The sequence below is a fragment of the Poecile atricapillus genome, chromosome 3, assembly GCF_030490865.1.
Source record: "Poecile atricapillus isolate bPoeAtr1 chromosome 3, bPoeAtr1.hap1, whole genome shotgun sequence".
Classification (NCBI taxonomy): domain Eukaryota; kingdom Metazoa; phylum Chordata; class Aves; order Passeriformes; family Paridae; genus Poecile; species Poecile atricapillus.
Genome location: NC_081251.1, coordinates 89,843,356 through 89,868,177, shown reverse-complemented (window position 1 = coordinate 89,868,177; position 24,822 = coordinate 89,843,356). Strand labels below are relative to the sequence as shown.

The window sequence follows — 24,822 nt, the reverse complement described above, 5'->3', positions numbered from 1 at the left end:
CATGGCACTTATCACAATAGTGCTTGTGCTAAACATTCCTCTTCTATGAGGCAGCATCCTGATATTTAGTTGCCTTTTATTTCTCAGAAAAAAATTTTGTAACACTTTGAAGTTCCTGAAAACTCTAAATTTTTCTGCAGCAACGAGTTTAAAGAGAAAGAGATTCCAGCAGTGAATAGCTTCTAGAAACTACTCTGGCATACAAAGTATCTTATATAAGAAGTCAGATCTTGAGCTTATTTTTTTCTTCCTCCCTTTTCTGCCTAGCCTCTTTTCTGTGCTAGTGAAGGCCTTTGTTATAGCAATAGCCCAGCTGGATGCTACTTCCTCTGCTTAAGTGAAGTTCAAGAAACCAGCTGCTGCTTAAAAGAAAACTGCTTATTGTTAAGTTCCCCTTCTTCCCCCTGCCAAGGTTAAACATGTCCCTTCTCCGTCAGCACCTCCAATGTAATGTGTCCCCAGATATTGGTGGGCACGCCTTCAAGGACTATAAACTAGTCCCTACCAAGCTACCTGCTGACAGGGCAAAATGATAGACAACAGCTTTTAAAGTTGACTTAATGTTAGCCAGCCACACCAAGATCAGTTTCCCTTCATTTTGAGGTTTTTTTCCTATCCCCAGAGCAGTGAAATTCAGGCACTGAGGACATTTAGGAAGATATTAATTTTAGTTTTCTTACTCTTGCCTGATTCTCTTCATTACTACTGTAATGAGCAATATTTTTCCTTCCTCCATATAAGCCTCTGAAGATTCTATATAAAATACTGTACTTTAAAATTTTTAATATGAGATTTTCATGATAGTTCCCAATAAGATTTTAGTTCTGTGATTCACCCACACTTATATCCAGTAGGAAATGATTGGTAAATACATTAATAGCTTCCTCCTTTTTTCGAGCAGCTACTTTTAAAGAAGCTGATCACTAAAGGCTTTAAGTGCTTAGCTTAAAAAGATCAACTCTATAACCTTTTTCAAAAGTGTATTGTGCAACACAGAGATAAAGTCACACAGCCAAACACAAGTTTAGGAAAATTCACTGCTGTACTGAGATTTCCTGTAAAATTCAGCTTTCTGAGTTTGAGTATGGTGCATTCCCTAATTCCATTATTATGTGCATTTTTATCCCAGGCCATTGTTGTGGTAAAAGAGGAGGTCCCTTTCTCTGTGATAATCAGTGCAATACCTTGCTTAGGATACTTTCTCTAAAAATCAGTAATTTACATTATTTGAGTTTTCCTGTACTAATAAATTTGGGTTCAGAAGAAAATTTAGTCATCATATAAATAAAAACTAACAAGCTTAAGTCTAAAGAGGCGGATCAGGGTATAAAAACATTCCTAAATCTGGAATTTCTTGGGTTTTGAATCTTTGACTGCTTCTTGTAATGCTCTTTTCCATATTCTTGTGTGGGTTTTTTATTTATGAGGGATGCATGCCCTTTTTTATGCATATGTGTATTCACATATACATACAAATTGATGGGAAATCAAGCTCAGTCTTTCAGCCCTGAATCCAGCCTTTACTGTTACATGCAATTTTACTTACTTCAAGGAGGTACAGAATGTGGCCCTTGTTTTATCTGCTTCTTGTCTTTAAGTAGTTTCACATATATATACTGTTTGTAGAGCTATTCTTCAGCTTACCTTGACTGAATTTGCTAAATCTGTTGCAAGTCTCCAGTAAAGTAAAGTCTAAAGCAATATCTGAAGCCTACCATAAATTTTTTTATCAGAGTGATTTCAGTAATGTATGTGCTGTTGTGTGATTAATGGCTCATGATTAGATGACAGAAGAGTTTAAGTGTTGTTGTCACATCACCACATCTATTCAGAGACAAGGGAACTGAGGGTAGAATTAGAGGTTTTTCCCAGATCTTTTAATTGTTTGTTTCCAATGGATAATGAAATGAATACATTTATTTTATATAATATTCATGTGTTGTTTCATTATATCCACCATTCTGTGTGTTTTCAAGAGAAACATCATTCTGTGTGTTTTCCTAATTAATAGTATGTAACATGAGAAACTTGTGTGGAGCAGGGCTTGCTGTAGATTTGTAGCACGCATACTTCACAGTATTATTTGCAGTCCTGGCATTTATCTTGGGTTTGTATCTTCTCCTGAGGACACTGTTTCTAAATTCATATCTCTCCTAGAGAATCAAACAGGACCTCCTTTGTATCTCCCATGGAATCCTGAGAATGCTGTCTAAACTGTTAGTTTATCTGTAGAAACCAAAAACTTCTGTCTGGTGTTCCCACCTGGCAAGTGGCAGATAGAGTGCAGAGCCATTTAATGTGCATCTCTGTTGCACTGTCATTGAAAGGAAAGGGGAGTGAAGCTACATTTATTAAGTCTTTCTGATATTCCTCAAAGGCAAAAAAAAAACCCAAGCCATGTCTAACAATATGTTAATTTTGAAATCACTGTGTTTGAATGTAGCTGATCTGATTTTCTTAAAATATTTCTGGAGCTGAATATAAGCTGTAGTTGAAGATTTTTAAAACTTGGTCTCTTAAAGCCAAGTTCTTAAAAAAATAGCTAAGCAAATTCACAAATGATTAAAAAGTTATGAAAATTCCAGTGTTTAAATCCAGCATGACAGAAATTTAAGTATTATTTTATATAACTGGCAGTTATTTTATACAGAAGGTTTTGAGAGATTAATGTTGCATCATAGCATTGATAATTTGAAGTCAGTTGTCCAAAAAAGGCAAATCGAGGTGCAAATTCATCAGTACCTACCACCTTGATGCTGTGTTCAGCGATAAAATATGTGGATGGTAAAAGTGTTGATGTTATTTTTTTATCCATTCCCCAGACTATTGCAAAAATGGGAGAAAAAAATCTGTGAAGACAAGAACTGTGAAACACAGTAAGAAAGAAATTGTTTAAAAAAAAAAGTTTCCTGTGAAGTATTATCTCAGAGATGAAGAGTTCTCAAAACTTATCTACTCAACTCTCCAGAAGAGAGCCAGTACAGTGAATGTGTCATGAACACTTGCAGAAATAACAGAGGTTGGCTTTGCAAGCAAAATTTAAAGAAAAACAAATCCCAATTTTCTATTTAAATCCAAAATCACTCTTGAAATATATTCAGCTCAGTTAAGTGATGGACAGCTATTCACAAATAGAAGCTATCAAGGAAATAGTTTCCAATTTTCAGAATGCTGTATAAAGCATGAGCTTGAAATATTGAAATATAGTTCAAATGTTTTTTGATAATGTGCTAACTGCAGGAGAACTAAGCCCGAGAAATCAAATAGTGAACTCCTCTAGCTCTCACCTCTGAGGTAGTCTGCAAGTAGGAATGAAGGACATAACTTCTTAGGAAAAATATTAGCCTGATTTTCCATATGGGAGAAATGTTGGTTCACCTTGTCATGATGTTGCAGAGCACTTGGTGGCTTAATGAGAACTACTCAGAGTGTGTGACACTTTGGGGTTGGATCCCTAAATATATGATTCTTGAAGCCTACTGAAAAGAAAAGCAGCAATCAGGATAACATTATGCTTAAATTTGTTTGCTTTTCTTATTTCTGCAGTTTAAGCTGGTGGTGATAGGATGTGTTGTGTCACCAATATATGTAGTATCTCTTGAACCTTATATATTAGTTTTCCTCTGCTACACCGAAGTAATTCTCTGTACACAAAGAAATCAATAGTGCCAAGTCTGACAGTATAACTAGTGAAATTTCGTGGGTCTGGAAAATACTGTTCTGCAAATTTATTCCTCAGCTACTTTTCTTCTTCACCCCCTCTTCTTCATTCCAGGAGATGACAAAGGGTCAGCCTCAAAATGTAACTGCTTGGAGAGTAAAGCTGTTACTGTCTGTAGCTCTCCCCAGATAAATAACATCACAAGGTTATCATTCTTTCAGCAACTGAACTATCCTTTTGTACCAGGAGAAAGAATTTATAGTAGAAGAATCATCTAGTGTTCTCCTAGCTGAGCAAATACTAAGTAGGTATAACTTTATGATTCATCATATAAATCTCAATAAAGTGTCATAGAATTAGAAGAAACTGAGTGTGGTATGATGAAAAAAATGAAAACAAATGTTGCATTGTCAGAATGCTTAGTTTCAACTTATTGTTTCTAGTCTTGCTGGGTTTACACTGTTTTTGTAATTTTGTTTTTTTGAACAAACGTTTTCTTTCTCTTTTGGATTCAACGATGGTGAAAGGCTTTTAGAGCTTTGTAAAGTTTTAAACAGGTGGAAAAAACAAGGATTGATTGATTTAGTATAGAATAGAAATGTTGGTGTTGTTTGGACCCTTGTTGTTTACTTGCAAGAAACAGTCAATGGGTGTTGTTCCTAATTGTCCAATAATAATGATGTGTTGGTTTAATGACCAATGAGCGTTTTACCTCTTGGACCTGTCCATAAAAGAAGATCTGGAATAATAAAACTTGCTCTCTTGTGCAACCCATCTAAGAGAGTGTGTTGTGCTTCGCCGTTCCTAATACAGTGCGACAATACATTATCTTGTGTAACAGCTTTGCTCCCAGTCCTCATCAAAGTAATAAAGTTGCAACCAGTAATGACAACAGAAAAAATAATTTTCTTAACCTTCAAAGGAAGCTTCAATTTATGTATTGTATAAGGGCTTGAGTCAGTATTTTGTCCTATTCAGCTTATTGTTTGCACATAGACAATAGTATCAATACAGCAGTTCACTTCTTCAGTATCCAGTGCTGTTAAACTGCTTCATGACAGGTCCATTTAATCACAGATCCATTGATTCAAGAGAGTTTTGACTTGCTTATACCAGTGAATAAGTTATTTTTTTATATGAGATCATATTACTAAAAGCTTGCCAAGAACTTAATACCACGTTGAGGTTAGATTTGTAGAAGCTTACTACATCTTGTGACCTCAATTTACTTAAACTTGCATGTTTTCAACTCTGGTAAGACATAAATAAACCAGCACTGGAACACTACGCAAGCTGCAGAGAGTATGGTGCAACTCGGGACACTTCCATGGCCACCCCTTTTGGAAGGTTACGTGTCTTGTCCCTCCAATAAGCCAAGATCCCTGGCAAAAGTCCAGCAGCTCATTGTGTTGTGATGGAAGGAAACATTTGGAAGCAACCAATACACTGTCCAGGATGTTAAATATTTTTTTCGATGAAACAAGACTAAATTTAAGTAAAGTAAAAGGGCCAACTTCTCAGCCTCACCAGGGAAAAAGTAGTAAGACTTGTTTTGCTGGCTGACAGAGTTTAGCAAAAATGACTGCTTAAATCATGTTCAACCTGTCTCACTCTGCTTAAGCATCATATCCTCTAGTTTCTGTATAATTATAATTAAGTGGCTTTTTTTTTCTTTTTTTTTTCTTCCCCCATCATTTTGTAACAGTAAGCCTAAATGGCATCTTCCTAGGTTTGGTTTTATTTCCATGCTGTAGTAGAATCTCATGTGACAGACCTGAGGAAGTGTTTTTCTTGCTGTGAAGAGGCTGTTTTGAGGCCTTAGAAGGAGCAGGATGAAGAATAACACACTCCTGCAATCACCAGGTGGTGAATGAACCCTTAGTGATTTTTGCCAGACTGCCTTTAGGGCTCTTGGGGAAACCTTTGATATTACACTTAGACTCTGTTTCTGGCAGGCTGGATTTGAGTAAAGTTTGGTGGCTGGAAGAGTAGGGCATCTGTTTTCAGTTGCTTGTAGAGCATTATATTGTTGACACACAGTCAAAAAAACTGCTTTTCAGTTTTTATGGTTTATAGATGTGGCATTTGTGGAATTTAAAGTTTAAAATATTTAGTAAAAGCTGTTGTTTTGTCACTATTGTCTTGGTAAGAATAAGACCACTGTCTTACCAATAAGGAGAATATGAAAAGTGCTAGAGAAGCTGTTTATGTTGACTCTGATTCCTTGGTAACTTACACTAAAGTGGAAATTCACACCAGTGGTGCACTGATTTGAAAAATGAAAGGGACTTGGAAAATGAAAAGCCTAAAAATGGTTCTACAGTAGTAGTAAATTGCTTATTAAACTTCTAGCTAGACAGGACATAAAAATGGTGCTTAAAGTGACTCTCAAGTAAAGGAATTATTTCCTGCTTTGGGTGAAGGGACCGTCCTCATTCTGAAGGTAACTTTGCTGTAAAGGGCATCTTATAACTGAGCTTGCCAGACAGGGAGGACTTTCTCTGCTGCTGTGCTCTTGAAGTACTTTCAAAATCTTTTAATATTCTGTAGAATTCCAGCATTAATGCAACATGTAAACCACTGCATACATACCCTTAGAAAATGCACATCCCTAAGTGCTGTCTGTGCACTTGCTCCCAGACTTGCTTCACACTGTTAACATGACCAGAGTGATTGGACCAGAAAGCACTTTGAAGCTACCAAAGCAAAATCATCCTAAAAATTAACTTGTTGAATACTAACGGAGGTCTGTTCCTAGCTAAGTAATAGCTAGAAATAGATGCTTCTAGCAGCAGGGTAATAAACATAGAGAGAGGAAAAAAAAAAAGAGATGGAAAGCTAGGAGTTTTCTTTCTTACTCTGGCATTGTGTTTTTGTTTTACTTTTGAAACTCCAGCAGCTGAAACAATTTTGCTGTTTTATTCCTGTAGACATAGAAATATGCTTTGTTTGGCTTTAAAGTTAGAATGAAAAAATCAAAAGAAGCCAAATTTATGTGGGAATAGAAGCATTTTTTGTGAGTCAGTGTCAACTTTTTTTTCATCGAATGATAAGAAGCTAAAGGTGATCTCACGTTGGAAAAGTATAAAGCATGTATTTCACAAAAATACTTCAGAAACAAAGGTGGTTTTGCTTGCTTCCCCCCCCCCCCCCCCCCCATTACTTTAGACTATTCCTGTCATTTTCAGTTTCAAGTGTTCTCTTAGGAGGATAATCTTGTACAATCCTAATGTTTCAATACATCATATGAATCTGTAAAATTCCCATTGTGCAGTTGAATCTATTCAAATTGTGTTTTCAATCAGTGCTGAGTCTATGAATCCATCTGATTGGAGGCTTGAAACAATGAGTTTTATTCACAGCATGATATTCTAAAAGAGTTAATTTTTTTTTTAATTATCACACTACATTCTTGAAAGAACGGGCTTTTAATGAAAGCTTGTGCTTGATCAGTGGAGTTTTTTTTTCACTGTGTTTTGACATTTGGTCTGAATTGTTGCACATTAGCAGATATCACAGTTCATTGCTAGATGGAGAGGAAAAGGCTTTTAAGTTCTTTTACAGGGTTTGAAGGCTTGATACGTACAACTCCTATTCATTCTTTTCTTCTTAATATTTTCACATATTGATATTAGTTCATGAGTCCTAAATGAACAATGTTCAGAGCCTGACAGCCAAAAGCAAGGTAATCTTCAGTCTTTTTTCCAGAATAAACATGACCCTTACATTTTAGGCTGTCATTCTTCTTTCAAGCTGCTGCAATCATAATTTGAATACTTCTTCAGATCCTAGTAAAACAATTGTTATATTAATACAGTTACTCTTCCGGTACATTGTTCCCTTGGCAGGATAATGATAATTTTTCTAATTTCATTTTCTGAACATCTTTGTATATGTATATAAATCACTTAATTTTTTTGCAACTTGTGAGAATAAAAACTATCCTACCAAGTAAGATCAATGGTCTGTCTAATACATTTTGTTGCTATTGACACAATGCAATAACAGAGGTTATTTAGAGGGGGCATGTAAGTGCTGCTCTCTGCAGTCTATTCCCTTCATACTCCAGCAGCATACAGAGTTGTAGAAGGAAGTTAAAATGGGCTATTCCATCTTATCCCTTTTAGTATCTGCTTACGTATCTGTTGTCCATAAATGTTTCTAGTTCATATTTGCAGTAGCTGGTACAGTCTGCCTCCACAGCTACAGCAGCAAACTCCGATGATGAAACACCTTTTTTAGCCATTTTACTGCTTGACAGTGTCCCAGTTCCAATATTGCAGGATTTGATAAATAGCAGTTCCACATTCATCTCACCATCTTCGTGATGATTATAATCTCACTCATATTGTTACACTCCTTTGAGCAGTGGACAAGGTTTTTTCTCTAGGAGTCCTGCACACATTACTGCAACTTAACTTTAGAGTGAACTGGAGTTTATATGATACAAGTTTACATTTCATTTCTTTGAGATAAGTAAAAAGTAGTTTTAACAGTACTTTCATGCTATTGTTTACTGAAATTGTTGAGCAGGGTATGTTTGTAAACTTCATGAACCATGGGCAGTTTCTGAAGTTAATTTGTCCCATCTGTTTGGTTGCATTCTCTGCTTCTAATGGCTTCAGATGGTTGAAAATTTTATGATGGTAGAAATAGCAAGAATCTAGTGTAAACTGAATATTTCCACTGTGTAATTTCTCTCTCTTGTGATATTTGAAGCATGTTACATCTTCTATTTAACCTGCAATGAAACTTTTCTGATTGGATCCATTCTGTCATCTCTTTAAGTATTTTTCAAAAACATATTTCCTTCTAGATTTACAGAAGAAGTGGTACCACTTCACCTATTTCAGTAAATGTCAAAATAGGAACTTTACTGCATTCATGCACATACACATTCCTTTTTCAGTTTATCTTATAGTACAACACATTCTGCAAATTCCTTACACATCTTTTTTTTTATGGGCATTCTGCAGAGAAGTAAACTGCCAGGCTATTCTGTAATCATCTTTGATGTTGCAATAAATGCTGTGTTCTTTAAAGCTTTTTAACCTTTAACCAGCTAAAACACAAATCAAAGAAGTAGTTTTCTGGATAATTTAAAAATACTATAGACACAGTAAATAAGTTGAAGTCTGTGTTTGCTGAGTATCAAAAGACTTTTCCTCCAAAGGAAGATATAAATTCATTGAGCAGCTAACAAACTTCGCTCAATTTGGAGACTTCATCAATAAAATAAATGTATATTCAAAAGGTGCTTTCATTTCCACATACAAGCATGTATTTACAGGACTGATGTTTTCAGTTAACTATGCTTCCGTATGCACTGAAGTTGCCCATTGAATATATGCAATCCAAAGCCTCCATACATACACTGATCCAAGCAGCAGGTGCAAATCTGATCTCACAAAAGCCTTGCCCAAATCAGAGGTCAGTCATTGTTGGTGGTGTCCTCATGGCATCACTTAGTGCATGTGTCCCTCTCTGCTCTTTGCTTCAGGGGAAACTTGCTGATCTGTTTTTAAAGCTACTAACATTTTACTGCGTCTTAGGGGGTGATCAGCCTTACTCAATCCAGACCAAAGTTCTCATCTTTAACCTCAAAGGGACTTGCCGTCTGTACAATAATCTATCTAGGAGCAGTTTGGCTAGTGCAGGGGACCATCTGTGCTTCAGAGAGAAAATCTTCCTGTACCTGAAATTCCTGGGCATCACATTAATTGCCTTATTTTGAGTGTATAAATTTAATCACCTTTGGTTTAAACTTGTTCATACCTTTGGAAATAACAACCGTCAGTGAAAGTAAGAGCTAGCCTGAGCACTGGGGACTGAATGACCCAACACAGGCCACTCTCACCACCTAGCTACAGGGTCCAGATGTGACGAGCAGAGCTGTCTGTTGGTCAGGGTGTCCACTGACAGCACCCAGCAGGATGGGGGGATGAAACAGGGCCAGGATTCACTTGAGAGCCAGGGCCAGAGGTGCACACCTACAGCCCTGGGCTGGTCCAAAGTGTTAAGGGGATGTCCTTTCCCAGGGAGAACTGGACAGGGCCACTGGGGCCTGGCAATGCCCTCAGGGCCTTGAGCTCTATTGTTACTAATTCTGTAAGTGCAGGAATGATATAAGTGCTACACTGGAGGCTGCAGAAGATTACATGGATCAGCTTAGCTGATGGTCCTTTATAGAGGTAGTCTGCCATGGTCCTCATCTCTTTGCACTAGTTCATGCAGTAGCATTCTATATTCTGGATGAATAGGAGAAGCTGGCCATATATTAGTTATTTTGAAGTAGACAGATCTATTTGAATTTGTATTAATCATGTTTAATATTAACTTTGTTAGTCTTTATTCATTATCATAATTTCATTCTTCCTTTTTGTTGTGTGGTTTTCTGCTGCATGAGATCAAATCAGAGCATGAAACACCGAGTCTGTTGGTAGAATAGTGGTGTGTATAACAGGCACAGGAGAGAGCATATGAACGTTAAGTTTCCCCCTCTGGCAGCTGCTCTGTAGTAGAGCAGGTTATCTAGTTTCTGCTTAGCAACAGAGGCTGTGCAGGGATTTGCTAAGAGCATTTGCCTAGGGCAGAAGCTCTTTCTGTGAGCTCTTCTTCACACTGACCTCCATCTCCCCATGACAAGGGAATTTGGATGTTCGATGTCATTTTTCCACAGCAAGGTTTCAGGAAGAGCACTGAAAAACTTGAGAAACAATGATATATTATCATCATTTTTTAATGAAACTTCTGTTAATAGTTACCTAGGACAGCCTAGGAATAAAAAAGATGAATGATGAGGAGACAAAGAGAGGATAGTTTTGTGTCTGGCCTTGCACTAGCCATGAAGTTAGGAGCTTTTAGTCTCTCTCTTCCTAAATGGCCTGATTCAGTGTTAGCTCTGTGTTATCCTGTCTCAAGGAAGTTTATGCTTCCCAAGTGAGGATGAGTATCTCTTCTTCTGTTGCTGCAGTCAGTGTGCTGAAGCTTGCTCAGTGGGAGCAAGCTGGGTATCTGTAAAAGGTCAAGTATAACATGCAACCCCTGGAGCTTAGTAAAGGGAGTTGGTTCCTGAGGCTTCATCAGTGGCTCCAGCATTCAGCAAAGGCTGCAACTCACTCAGGTTAGGAAGCAGATACCCTGCAAACACTGTTTCAAATATTTCTTTGTCTATTTGCCATGCTATTTCTCCCTGTGCATCCTAATTCTACACCTTTTTGGCATATACCAAGAACTGGTTCAGAGAAACTTTCAGTCTCTATTACTAAGTGCAACATCAGCAGAAAGTTGGTCTTTCATTTGGTCTTCTTATGGTATTTTATGACAATTAATAATGATACATATTTGAGGGGTTTTTTTAATATGTCCAGTGTAAAGGACTGAGCTTGAGTTTGAGAAAATAACCATCAGCATGATAATGTGCCTGTCAGAGTACTGTGAGTCAGTACCTGTAAGAAATGAGGGGTCCTGAATAAAAATCTGGAATTAGACATTTCTGAATGGAGGCACATCAGAAAAGCAACACTTTTATTTTTGCTGCCATAATTATTTTGTTTTGGCTTAGACAAATTCCCAAAAAGAAAGTGTCTTTGGTAAAAAAGCAAAACAAAGTGCTGGTTTTTTTTTCATGTGAGCTGAGACACAGTTACTCAATGCTAATGTCTCATTTCAAGGAACTTAAAATCCTCAGGAAGGTTTTGTTAGTACAAATGCAACTACTTTTTCTATTCAGAACATCGTGTTCAAGTAAGCTCGAGACTTTTAGTTATTTCTGGCATCCAGGGCATAGTTTGTGAACTGATATGACAGTATCTCATATAAATTTTCCATCTGGATGATCACAGTGCAATACAAGTTTCTTGCTGTGTTGTCAAGCTAGAACCAACTGTTGTCACTGGCTGACCTTCATTTTTAAGTACGTGGGAACATTACTGAAACGCTTCACATAATGCAGAAGAGCTGTTTCTCTGTACTGAGTATCTTTATGTTGCCAAAGACTTCATTCATCTCCTTCTTTCGAAAGGAGCACAAGATTCCCTGTCCTCCCCCATCACAAACTTTCTAAAAGTGTAAGTCAATTCCTTAACACTTAATCTCTCAAAGGGTCCTGTAGGAGTCAGTGGCCTGGTCTAATGTACAAGAGTTAGAAAATCAAGTCCTAAAACAAGGCCAGAGGTGTTTTGTTGTGCTCTGACTTGTGCAAAATTGCTGAATACTAAATACAGTGTTCTTCTAGGTGCATTTGTGAATAATCATGGGTTTTTTTTCCTTAGTGCAAAGTGAGTGAGTTGCATGTAAGAGTAAGGTATGAAGAACATGCAAAAGAGCATTCTGATGGAAACATTAATTATTAGTGACTTGTACAGACTGTAAAATTACCAGTATAAGAAGCTTATACTGTGAAATTCTTAAAAACCTTCTCTTTAATGGTCATGCTTCATTTTCCTAGTTTCATTTGGTTGCTTTTTCAGGAAAAAAACAATTATCTGTGGAGGAAGTATCAGTCTTTTCATTGTCCCTCTTTTTTTTTACATAGATAGAAGTAATAATTTAAAAACAGTAAAGGATATCTGGTAGCAAATGTCTGTAACACATAGAGCATCGTAAGTGGAATATCTAGGCAGTATGTGAAGAAGCTTGCTCAGCTGCAGCACAGTTTTTCCCACTGTTCCCACACTCATTCCCACATTACAGGGAAAGAAGTTTGAAAGCTGTTGGAGAATTTTGGTGTATCCCTTTCTTAATGAATGTCCTAGTGTTCATATCAAGCTCGTAATAAGCAAGTTAACTTACAGGATAACATAACAAATGTTTGAATAACTTTTTGTGCCTGTTTCCTTTGCCTTCTTTCCCTCTGCATTGTCCAAGACTCTGTTCATGGGCAAGTAGAATTCTGAGCTGGAAAAAGGAGCAGGATTTCCCAGTGCCAAACTCTGTAATGCAAGAAAACTCTTCTTTGGTGCAATGGCAAGAATTTGTTTTTCATGAGGAGAGATGAAATGCATTTATGTTTTCTTTTCTAACAAATTCTGAAAATGTAAACTGAGAAACCTAAATACAAAATGTCCTCAGGTATTTCTGCTGTAGTCTGTCCATTTTGGTTCACTATGCCTGGTCCTGATATATGTGACTAGAAGTCATTTCTCAACAGACAACTTTTGATAGCTTGTATACAAGTAACTCATTGCTAAAGTCATTGTAGGTTTCTCCAGAATCACAATTGACAGTTTCATAAATCTGAGAAGGCAACTTCTGCTTTTCAGTCAGCTGATTTCATTCCTAGAAAAAATGTTGCCAGGGTATCATAACTGTGATATAAGTTTCCCACTCAGCTGATTATTTCTGTTTGGGTTTTTGTTTTGCAATACTGGATCATTTCTGAGAAACATATTGCCAGATGAGTATTTTGTCCTGTCATTTTCATTATCTTCCTTAACTATGTTCCTTTTCCTTCTGATATCAGAAGGAAATGCTGGGCCAACTGGCTCCCCAGAGTGTTCCCTATTTGTTTTGTAGCATCTCATTTGTTTCCCTGTCAGCTCAAAGACACAAACTAGATCCCCAAACAGTGTAAGAGAACAGGAATTGCAAAGACAAGGAAGGTACCAGAGCCAGGCTGAGGAGCTGAGGAGACACCTAGGACATGTGCCATCTCTAAGCTCATTGGTAGAATATAAGCAGGTTAAAAGTTGTTCTTGGAAGTTCTGAGGTGGCTTTAAAAACTTTAGAGTTAGTTCTGTTTGGAAGACAGTATTTATATGTTTCCTATAAGAATCAGAACAAAGGAATATTACTAGCTGTCTGCACATTGTAACATTTTCTGCATAATGACATTTTACAGGTTTGATATAATTTTCTGTCATGTGCATCAGGCCATTAAATGAGAGGTCTTTAAAATTATCTCACCAGAACAGTTCTTTTTTGCAAACAACACCAAAAGAAGATGAGATCAAAGAATTTCATAAAAGGCGCTTTTCACAGCTTATCTGTCATCAAATGAAGGTATTAGGGAAATGGCCTGAGAAGCTTTTCCTACTTGATACCCCTTTTGAAGTAACTAGAACTACAAAACATGCCATTTCTGTGGATGATTCCAGTTGTGTTTCTCCCTTTTATGAGAGGAAAGGCACAAGAACCGTATTACACCAGCTGGGACCCTTCTGGAGTCCTTGCTCTTGGAGCTTGCTTGGGCTTTCAGGGTGCAGGCAAGGGAGCAGGGTTGCTACCCAGGGAGCATCCCTTCCCTGAGCTCATGGCTACCAACACGGTGGATGGGGGGCACATTGAAAGGTTTGCCCCAGCTCCCAGAAAAATCTAGTGACAACACAACACACATCCATCCACGATAATTTGGGGCTGAAGATCTTCCCAAATTTAGAAGTATTTTTGTTGATTTCTAAGGTTAAAAGGTAGGGGATTGAACTGATTAAATGCAAATGCACATAATTTTTTCAGCATTGTCATTGCATGCCCTTGTCTAATAAATTCCACATATTACAGTATTAAAAATTTAATCCTGATCTCAACTTCATTTGAGCTAAAGAGAGTTTCACCACTAAGCTCTGTAGGTACTGTGTCAGAAAATGAGATATTATATTTCAGGTGTCACATAGAAAACATTCACGTGGAGAGGAGGTATAATATCCATCAGTGACCAAGAACAAAAACCAAAATTGTAATTCTTAGTTCAAAGAAGGAAGGAAGGAAAAAACTGAGAATTTTTGCTCTCACATGATAATATTTTAGGGTTTTAATATGAAATTTTGTCTATTCAGGCAACTCAGAGCTAGAATTTTATGTCATATTCTCAGTGAGTAAAATGAGAGCTCTGTAGAGGAAGGCAGGCTGACAACTCTCCACCTGCTGTTTCTGTGTGGCATTGAATTACTCTAAATTTCATCTTTTTTAAAAAACAGGATTAATTAAATTCTGGATGATATTTTCTTTTTTACTATACCTAGTATGAGCCTGATACACCAGCTAATCCAATGCATAGTAAATTTGGTCCAGATAATAATCTGACAAATTTCATTATCTGAGAAAACATTAGGAAGACTGTATTCAAGATCAGATGTTCATAAATTGCGCAGGAAAAAGGTCTGTGTGAGGGAAGTCATTTTCATCTGTGATTCTGAGCTATATATGATTGCTGCTTCAGTCTAGGGTATAGATTTTATTCATGACCATGCTTTCTAATATTCCAGTATTTACGGTACAGTTGAAGACATGTACATTTCAGAAGTGATGTCAGTGTCAGTGAATTTTTCTTGCCACAGTAATGTGGCATTAGAGTCTTTCAATAATTGAAATATTAAACTAAACGTTTTCACTCTCAATGAATTCAGGACAGGCTGGCTTCACTTTGGACAGTTTCAGAGTATTTCTGGATATGTCTTTGGAATTGCCATAAATAAAACTTTCTTTTTGAGTCCTGGTCTGGGTAAAATTTAATGGTTTAAAAAAATTTGCGAAGAATAGGTGAGGTCCTGGATAACATTTCCTGCTTTGAATCATTAACTTGTTACTTCCATGGTTCTGTGACCTACTGCTTGCACATAGTACGTCCCTCACCCAAGCCCAATTTATCTCAAGATACATAACAATAGTCATGTTTTCTTTGTTGAATAGTACTATGGGATGTGTTATGGGCACGAAAAACATGTTAAGAACCCCATTTTGTTCCAGTATCCATGCATATTCCATAAGGAGACAACATAAATCTCCCATGACAAAAGTGACATACCAGGACTGGTTCATGGCATAAAGAGATCACAGACAAACATCTTGCCTAAAAACACCTTTCCAGCAACTCACATTATAGCTGAGTAAGTGCTGCAAGGCAGGTCTTTACAGTAATACACTGTAAAGGATTTGTGAATCTCCATACTGATTCTGAAAGCACTACTTGAAAACTAACTGCATTTGATTTGTAGCTTTCTCTGGCCATTCACATGGTATGGTATGATAGAGCACAGAGGGATTTTTGAGTGTCTCAAGAAAGGCCAGCTATTCTTGAAACCATTTTCAAGGTTTTAGAAGCGATTTTTATCCCACAGGCTCTCAATTAACATAATATCTGAGGTCTCTACAAACAGAATATCAATATTCTGTAATTAATTTGTAAAATCAAGAAAAAACAGTAACAAGTTCTTTTTATAAGAAACAAAGATGGCAAACACAGAATTATTTATCTAAAGGTATTATATAACTTTCAGCACAGATAGGAATTGATACTTTGAGTAAGGTTAGAATAAGAAGTAACACAAGTGATTTGTAGTAGTGAAAGAGTTCCCAGTGGTATCTTCTGCAAGTACTGAAACAGACTGCCAGAGGAGGTGGGGGAGTGCTTATTAGTGGTGATTTTTAAGAGAAGGTCAGTTTATTTTCAGTAACTGATACAATTTTTTGACCTGCAAAGCAGAGTATGTTCAAGGAATATCATTCACTACTGGCTTTTGCTGGTGATAAGGGGACTGAGAAGAGAGCAGGGTATTTCTAGCAGAAATGAGACTGCACTACAGTGGAATGCAGACTAACCCATTTGCCCTCTGGCAGACCAGATTAGCAGAGGCTCCTGCTTCTAGGTCTTTGTGAGCCAAATTGAGTCCATTCAGCAGGGCTGTTCAGGTTCATAGTTTTAGATCTTTGGTTTATAGTGTCCAGAGACTGCCTTGCAGCATTGAAAAGGTTAGTTCCCCTTAGCTTAGGTACAGCTGATCCTGCTTGTCAGCTGTGGGATAAGCTAGCTGGCTTTGCAAGACTTCCTTATCCAGTTTTGTGTGGTTCTCTGATTCTCTCTGATCTATGTTTTGACTTTGAGGCAATTCTTTCAAGGGCAAAAAAAAATAATTTGAAGTTACTGGGCAAAACTGAGTAAAACTGATGAACAAGCCCTAACTATAATAGTACTCACCAGCTTGAGAGAAATTTGGAGTGTCAGGCTGACAAAAAAAATCCTCTAATAAAAAATCTGAACATGTCCATTTTGTATTAAGTGAAAGATGCAGACATCTCACATGAAAAATATTTAAGATAGTAGCTCCTATATAGAGGTCATTTACTCCATGAAATACGGGATTCGTAGAAATTGTTCGCTTCTTATTTGGAACTCCTTGAAAGCTCTGGTACAAAACAGGAAAAACAACACCATTAGTCCCAAATATAAAATCAGAGAACAGATGACATGTCATAGTGTCCTGTTGGAGATTGTTACTGTGAACTTCAAAAAGGAATCACAAGAACAGGAGAGAGCTTCTTGTTGTTTTCTTTAGTGTTGTACCTGGTTTTTCTCTTGAATTTTTATTTGTCCCTCCTAATGCTGGGATTGTGAAAAATGAATCTGCTGTCCTGGTTAGTCTTTGTGTCAGGGTGGTGAAGGTTTGCACATAGTTTTGTGTACAGTATGCCTGTGCAATTTCCATCAGAAGCAGGAAATGTTCATTTAACTTCTGAGGGGTGGGACAGTTGCTGTAGTTTAAGGTAATTTTAAACTTGGCATCCTATTTAAACAGAGTTAAGTAATCAGTTTTGTATTAGTTGAAGAATTCCATACATGCAAGACATGAATCAAATATCATCTTACAGAGCATACCAAGGTGATATATTTACCTGACTTCTTGAGCAATAGAAGTTGTATGTTTGACCTTTGTTTTGCAACAAGTTTAGTGGCTAAACATATTCCATTATGTAACAGTACTCTACTAGAATGTGAACTAATTTGCATTTACATTTACCTGTACTTGATATACATATTGGTTTCCTTGACACTTTCAGGGGCCTCTGAAGAAATCTAATTCAAATACAACTTTCTGAAATTGGGAGAAAAATCTGTATTCATGCAAAGAACTTAGTTTAGGGAACTAGTGAGTATCAGGAAGATTTATTTTTTAATTTATTCACAGCCAATTGTATGGAAAATAAATGAAGGAAAAAATGGTTGGAGTAGGCTGCTAAGATCTATCAGTTGTGAATTTTGCTTGAGTCCATGCTCACTGCCTTCCCTGAATGATCTTAAGTATTACAAAAGTTGCACTGGGAAACAAAAAACAGTAGTGAAAGCATTTGTTCTCAGACTTGCACCTTGGATGCACATCTTAGTTTTGAAACTGGGAGACAGTTTGCATAATTTATTTTTGTTTTGTAATGTTTCAGTAATGCGGTTGTGTTGAACTGTATACTGGGTCCCCCAGCTATTAGGACTTGTTTGAAAGACAAAAAAACAGTTTGTATTCTTCAGATTGAAGTGATAATTGTACATGGTTTTATGTCTATTAATGGATTGTCTTTAGACTGCAATTTAATGTTAATGAGATTTTAATTGGAAAACAAACAAAGGGCGGACGGGTTAATGACTGATAGCAATTTTTTAAAAGTCTTTTAAGATCTGCACGATAATGTATGTAAACAATACATCAAAGTCTTTCCATGTCTAACCTTTCATACAGGGTTTACGTAGAAGCTTGTTCCTTAACAATGGTATTATTCCACATCTAAACAACTAATTGACTGTATAGTGTCATCTGTTAAATCAGAACTGATTGGCAAGATTATCTAGTCTTACTAGTAGGAAGGTCTTGGTCATTAATCACACCTCCACAAAGAGGAGCTGGATTGAATCTATTATGTTCTTAGATTTTATTTCTGTTGATGTTTCTAGAAATCTCCCCTCCTTTTCCCAATTAAAAACATGTACAATATTCCAAAAGAAAAAAGGTAGAACCTCTATCCAGTGAAACTTGTAACATCTAAACCCAAGCAAATATAAAGTGGCAGGGATTGCACATAATACATAATCAGATATAAACAAAAAATTTATGAATAAAACTAAAAATCAGAGAATAGCAATAATCACAATAAATTGTGAAGAATTATAAGGATTTACTGTAGAGCAGGAGGTGACTATTTCAAATGGCAAGAAGATGAGAAATTAAATTGGGACAAAATTAAAGGAGTGGAATGAGAGGGATGAAACAAGCTTTCTAGTTTAACTAGTAAGCATATTCCTCCATTTAGTGATAAAGACAAAGACTAGAAAAAAGGTTGTCCTTTTTTGATGACAGAAAGCATGTAGGAGACTCCCAAGTAAGTTGAGAGGTGAGACTCGAATCTCAGAGACATTGAGACAGCTGTTATGTATTCCAGTATAAGAATTACATTTAAGGTCAGAAAATACTGCAGAAATACAGAATTGAGCATCTTTTTTTTTTTTTTTTTTTTTTTTTTTTACTTCTAGCCTGTTTATTTCATACCCCCCCGCTTTTTTTTTAATCTCTTATTCATCTACTGTGCTATGCTTTTATTTCCATTTGTTAAGTATTCTCATTCAACCATCTCTTTTGAGAAATTCAAGGAAAAGCAGTATGATTAAGGGCTAAAATAAATCCTGAAAAAGAATCAAATTACTTCAGAAAACATATTCATTTACTTTACTTCAGAAAACATATTAGCTTACTTTGCAGTACTTCTTTTGCTTTATAGGTGCCAGGAGAGGATTAATCTGTAATGTCTTTGTGATTTTGCCTTTTATTTTAGTTTATATAATTAAAGAGTTCCCAGGACTGCTTTTCATTTATTTTATTCATCAAAACATACTTCCCAAATGTTATGAAAACAAAGTTCAAAAATAATGCAGTCCAAACCAAACCCTTTCATTTTTCTCTTGGAGCACAACTGATAATGAAGTCATACCTTGTATCTTGTTTTAAGTGAGTAAGCACTGCATTGTCCCTTAATATATAATTCTTTAGGGTATTCACTTTATATTCTCATACTTTAATGTTTGAATAACTCCTGGTGGTACATGTAACAAGATACCTATAATCAGGAATAATACAGTTGTTTCACTGCTACTGGGAGGTTTTCATCCTCTGCATTGAACTCAGAGGTCTCATTGGGTCACTGTGTGTGTGTGCTTACTTTATGACAGAAAGCAAGGAGTCAGAGGGTTGGGAACCTGTATTTTGAACATTAACCTTTGATGAAAGATATGGAAAAATTGAGTGTAAAAATCAAAATGGTGTGTCTCTTTTTGTTGAGGTTATGGAAAAAAAAAATTGACTCCTATTCATAAAATATTCTCTCTTCCCTTGCATCTTCTTTTCAAGTAAATGTGAGTCTCAGCTGATCACATCATTGTCCTGACCAAGAAGAAAGACCAGAGAGTGCTTTTAAGAAAGTAATTTCCATAGGGACTAAATATATTTAATCAAAAAAAAGATGATACCTTCTAATGTTGAAATTCTGGTGTGCTGGGCTTGTGCATGTTGTGCATCTTACTGTTTACTCCATGCTAGTGGGCTTCCCCAGACTCAATGTAAACAGCGAACACAAATTTCAAACTATTTTTTTTTTCTGTGAATTCTCAGTCGAAAACTGAAATGTTTACTAAGGAAAGATGGAAAAGTGACTTGAAATATAGATATGTAGCAGAAAAATTCAGTAGCAGAACAAATTCAATTTCTGAGCTGTTAATTCCGCTTTTAGTAGGTATACTTCTGATGAAATTGTCAAGTATGCTGCATAATCTGTCAGAAATACCCTTTCAAATTAAGAATGGGATGTGCACAAAAAGGAAGATATAAAAGAGAGAGAGAGAGAGAGAGAGAGAGAGAGAGATATGATTGATAGGTATCAGTGTCCAGCTCAGAGAATACTGCTAAACCTTTTGTTCAGACTGTCTGGTGACAAAATACTCTGCTAAAGAGTCCAGGTTAAATTTTCAGTTAGCTGAATTGTTAGTGACCTAAAAAAGACTGGACTACAATAAAAGAACTTGAAGCTTTAACTAAACACAACTTCTGACATTAATAATCAGCAATTAGGCATTTAGTGAATGTCACAAAAAGTATTTGGATCAAGCACAGAGTATTTAATATGGGAAAAAAGCTGTCTATCCTGACATGTTAGGAATGGCCCTCATCTGTACAATTGTGTAAATCAGTCTTTTTCTGGTGTTATCACTGTTGGGAGCAGCAGCTCTCAGCTCAATGACAAGTTGAGGGTCACCATTTGGGAGCCACAGCTGTAAGGCACAGCACCATCCCTTCACATCAGCATTGTTTTTATACTTTTATACTTTTTATACAAGTTTTATACTTTTATAACTTTTTATACAAGTTTTATACTTGTCGTAGGTGCAGCAAAATGATAGCAGCATTGGGAATGAGTATGGCTGCTCAGGAGAATGGGAATTGCAGCTTTGTTTTCCTTGTTGATCCCACTCAAGTTTAGAAAGGTTAAAATAGCAATGTAAGGAAGTTCAATTTCAACAAGTGTTAGGAGAAGTTACTTTAGCCAAGTGTTGTGCTCTCCTCAGCCTGCAGTCCAATGGTTTGTGCTTGAAACACCGAACTGTATCCATGTGAGATAATCTTAGGGAAAGACCTGCAAAGGGACACTTCAAAGTGCTCTTCAGAGATACTCAGTCTGTGATGCAGCAGTGGGAAGCCTAACCAAGGACAATGCCCACATCTTTGTAGGGATGTTGTATCCTCTTACCTTATGTTCCAGTAACAGTACAGCTATGCTTTTGACTGACTTCATCACAAACCTGACTGTATTAGTGTTATCCTTAAGCTCTATCTTCTGAAATCCCAAGACTATCTGAGAACTAATGGATTTTCTTTTATAAGCATGGCTATAATTCTTACTGGTTCCAAAGACAAATCAGACAGACAGCACAAAGACCCGTATTTTTGCTTAAAGAAACCCTACACTAATATCAAAAGGTCTGCACTATGACTTTGAACATTTCATATCAGCAGTACTGAGTATTACAAAAAGAGCAAAGGCATGCTCTGAATCCATGCTCTTTTGAGTGTATGATGCAGCCAGGAGCTTTAATGCTATTCTTCAGGAGGTCTTCCTTCCTAGAGAATGGTAGAAAAAATGTTGGAAAATGTACCAAAGTCATTAACAATGTTTTAACAAGAATGCCAGTTCACCTGGCTTTCCAAATTTCATCAAGTGCAGCAGTTTCTGTGTTCCCAAGATACAGGAGGAAAGGCACAAAGTTTTTTTCTGCATCCTCTTTCTGTAATCAGCAAAAAGTCAGATAAACATTTCTAGCCTCTTCCAGGAAGCATCCCTGATAAGTATAACATTTAGGCACTTAATGAGCAGCAGTAGTGTACACACTTAAGTTTAAGGGTTATTTTTAAGTGCTGTGCTCTGAGTTGTAGGGTAGATGATTAAAGACAAATGAAAAACATTTATGGATTTCTGGATTCATATATATAAACTATGTAATCTGCAGGCTTGGATTCACTTGGAGGAGGTTAATTAACTTTGATGTTCTGTTGTTTTTCCTTGTCCAAAGCAATGTCAAATCTTGTCTCCATTTCTTCAACCTAGCACACCAGACACAAGGAACTAGAGCCAAACTGCACTGTGATATCAGAGCTGTGGAGGGGTGAAGTCCCATGCTCACACACCTGTGAATCCTGTGACCATGGAAAGAAATGTCTGTCACATCACATCAGGATTACCTCAACCTGTAGCTAAACTCATGTGAATATAGCTGTAGATAACTAAGGAAAGTAAAGTAAGGAAATAAAGAATGTGGAGGAGGCATTCACCAAGGGTGAACAGGCAAGAAGTTAAAGATTTAGGGGTATTAGTACAGACTGAGAAAAAATATGAAATTTTGTAAGAAACAATTTTAAAAATTGATCTAAATTATATCAAGTAGACATGTGTCATTTCTTTCCTTATGCCTTCACCTGTATTGCCAGTTTAGATAATAAATAGTTCAAGATGCCAAGCACATGTCTAATTTACTGATATTTTCAGTTCTGACTATTTCAACACATGTTTAACTTTTGGCTTAATGGTGTGACTGCCTGAGAATCTCAGTTGCTATTCTCAAGGAACATTCATTTCTAGTCCTCCATCCTCCATTCAAACCATGGAAATAGGTTTGAAAGCTTGAACAGGGAAGTGGTAAGCATTAGAAGAAAATAAAAAGAACCTGATACATATTTTAATAATGCAATCCTATTTCATTATGAGGTTTTGAGGCAATTAAAAAAATCCTTATGTGAGTGTTTGCGATTGGCAGCACTGGTTTCTATAGCTTAACAATTCTAAATAATTTTTACATTGTTTGGGGGAAGATGCTTTGCAGACGAAGTGAGGGTAAGAGAGAAGTGAAGAAAGAAGACTGAAATTTGCCGAGCAGTCTGTCAGTAGTTGACAAAATTGACTCATCTTTTCATGGGTTATTATGACTAAATTTTCTAAAACTATGGTTTTCATGGCTAAATTATAAAAGAAATAACCTCACTTAAGAAATAACATCTCTGTTATTATATGAAATTGATTATTATTCCATATGTATTTGTTGATGTGTGAAGGTTTATGTGTGTGTGTTGTTTAATACAGTATTTTGATTGCCTTTTTCTCATTTCTCATTTTGAGACTCATCTCATTTTCTTTAAGTTTGGTGGGTTTTGGTTGTCAGCTTTCTCTTTTTTCAGAATCAGTAGCAATAGTTTCTTTCATTTCTTGATGTAAATGCTCCAGTCATTTAAAGTGCAGCTTCAAGCAGTCCTTTATGTCACAAAAAGAAATTAGCTAAATAGCGCTGTTTAATTAATTTCAGGACCGCCTCTTTTTCGTCATGGAATATGTAAATGGAGGAGACCTAATGTTTCAAATCCAACGCTCACGCAAATTTGACGAACCTCGATCCCGCTTCTATGCTGCAGAGGTCACATCAGCACTCATGTTTCTTCACCAACATGGCGTCATCTACAGGTACTTTTTTTGAATAAAAATAAAGTATTCTTGGGGCTTCGGGATGGTTTTGGCTGAAATCCTCCATCTCTTAGCAACCAGTTTTAGATTAGCTGTTTGTTCCAATTTGCTTACACAGAACTTTTTTTTGGCTGTTTATCATTGAGAATGTTAACATTTGAATAGCCTCTGCAGCAGTTGCCAGCTGTGTGTGCCAGTTTTGTGTTCTAGTCCAAATAAAGTGGGTTTGAACAAGCTTGGCACAGTGCGACCCAGAGGTGACCTTTCTGCAGATCGGCGCAATCTCTTAACTTTCCTCTCTATGCCATAGATTTCCTCTTGGTTTCTAACCCTCTGCCACTTCCTGAGTTTGTTTGTCTTAGTTGTCTCCACTCTGATACAATCAGGATGGTCGTTTGCAGTGCTTTGCTTATGCCCTTTCCTCTTGACTGTTTGGGTGAAGGCTTAGTCATCAGCGGGAAGTGGCTCTTTGGAGACAACTCTGATTTGCTTTCAAGTGCCCTGCATCTATTTGAACCACCCCCACTGGCCCCAGTCTCTAATCTTCAATACCCATGCACACACACACACACAAAAAGTGCATATTGTTGTGCTGGGATGAAGAATGCATTTAGGGATAGTCTTTATTATTAAAAGTAAGGATTCGCTTTGAAAAATTTCACCCTGATGTTAATGTGTTTATTAAATCCTTTATCTTGTCATTTCACACTTCCTCTCTGTTTTTATTTGTTTTTAGCAGCCTGTTATTACTTGACATAAATTCAGGCTTCCACAAGCAAGATGCTTAACAGGTTTTGTAATATAATCTGTCCTGTCCAGTAAAAACTCTGAGTTCTTCTGATCTGACTTCTGTTTTTTCCCATGATATTCCTACCCTCTTTCAGGTTATCAGGTCTGATTTGAGGTAGTCATCTCAGGGACAGCTAGCTTCAGATGTTGTGAGCAGAAACATCAAGATAAGGATATGGAGTTTGTCATATACCTAGATTTATATAAAGGCAGGTCTTGAGAGTACTAGAAATTGAGAAGGAAATACCTGGTTTAGTAACCAGGACTGAGCAGTACGTTCTATTAGAAGCAATTGGCTTTCCCACATGCAAAGGGATTCAAAGGCAAATTTCTCAAAGACCTTTCCAGAGACACAGAAATCAGCAGAACATCACAGCTTCTGAGGAAAGTAAATCTCTTTGAAATTGGTCTTTTCATCAAAAATCTAGTTTTCTTTATAAAACTCTTTGCTAGCTGGAGCTCTTAATCTCCATCTTTTATTAATGCTGGTATGATGTTTGCATACTGGGTTGTGCTTTTGGCCCTGACACTTCACATGGGTTTAAGTGCCAAAGATCCAACACATTTCTTACCTTTCCTGCCCATATCATATTTCCTATTCATTGTCCGCATTTATT

General features: G+C 36.7%; 1 protein-coding gene across 1 annotated transcript in view; it reads left to right on the top strand.

Annotated features, from left to right (window-relative positions):
- Window positions 1–24,822, top strand: part of PRKCE (protein kinase C epsilon) — a 289,055-nt gene that overhangs the window by 207,764 nt on the left and 56,469 nt on the right. The window contains exon 11 of the mRNA XM_058835446.1: window positions 23,262–23,416. Within this exon, the coding sequence (XP_058691429.1) occupies window positions 23,262–23,416 (155 nt within the window). The remainder of the gene's footprint in view (window positions 1–23,261; window positions 23,417–24,822) is intronic.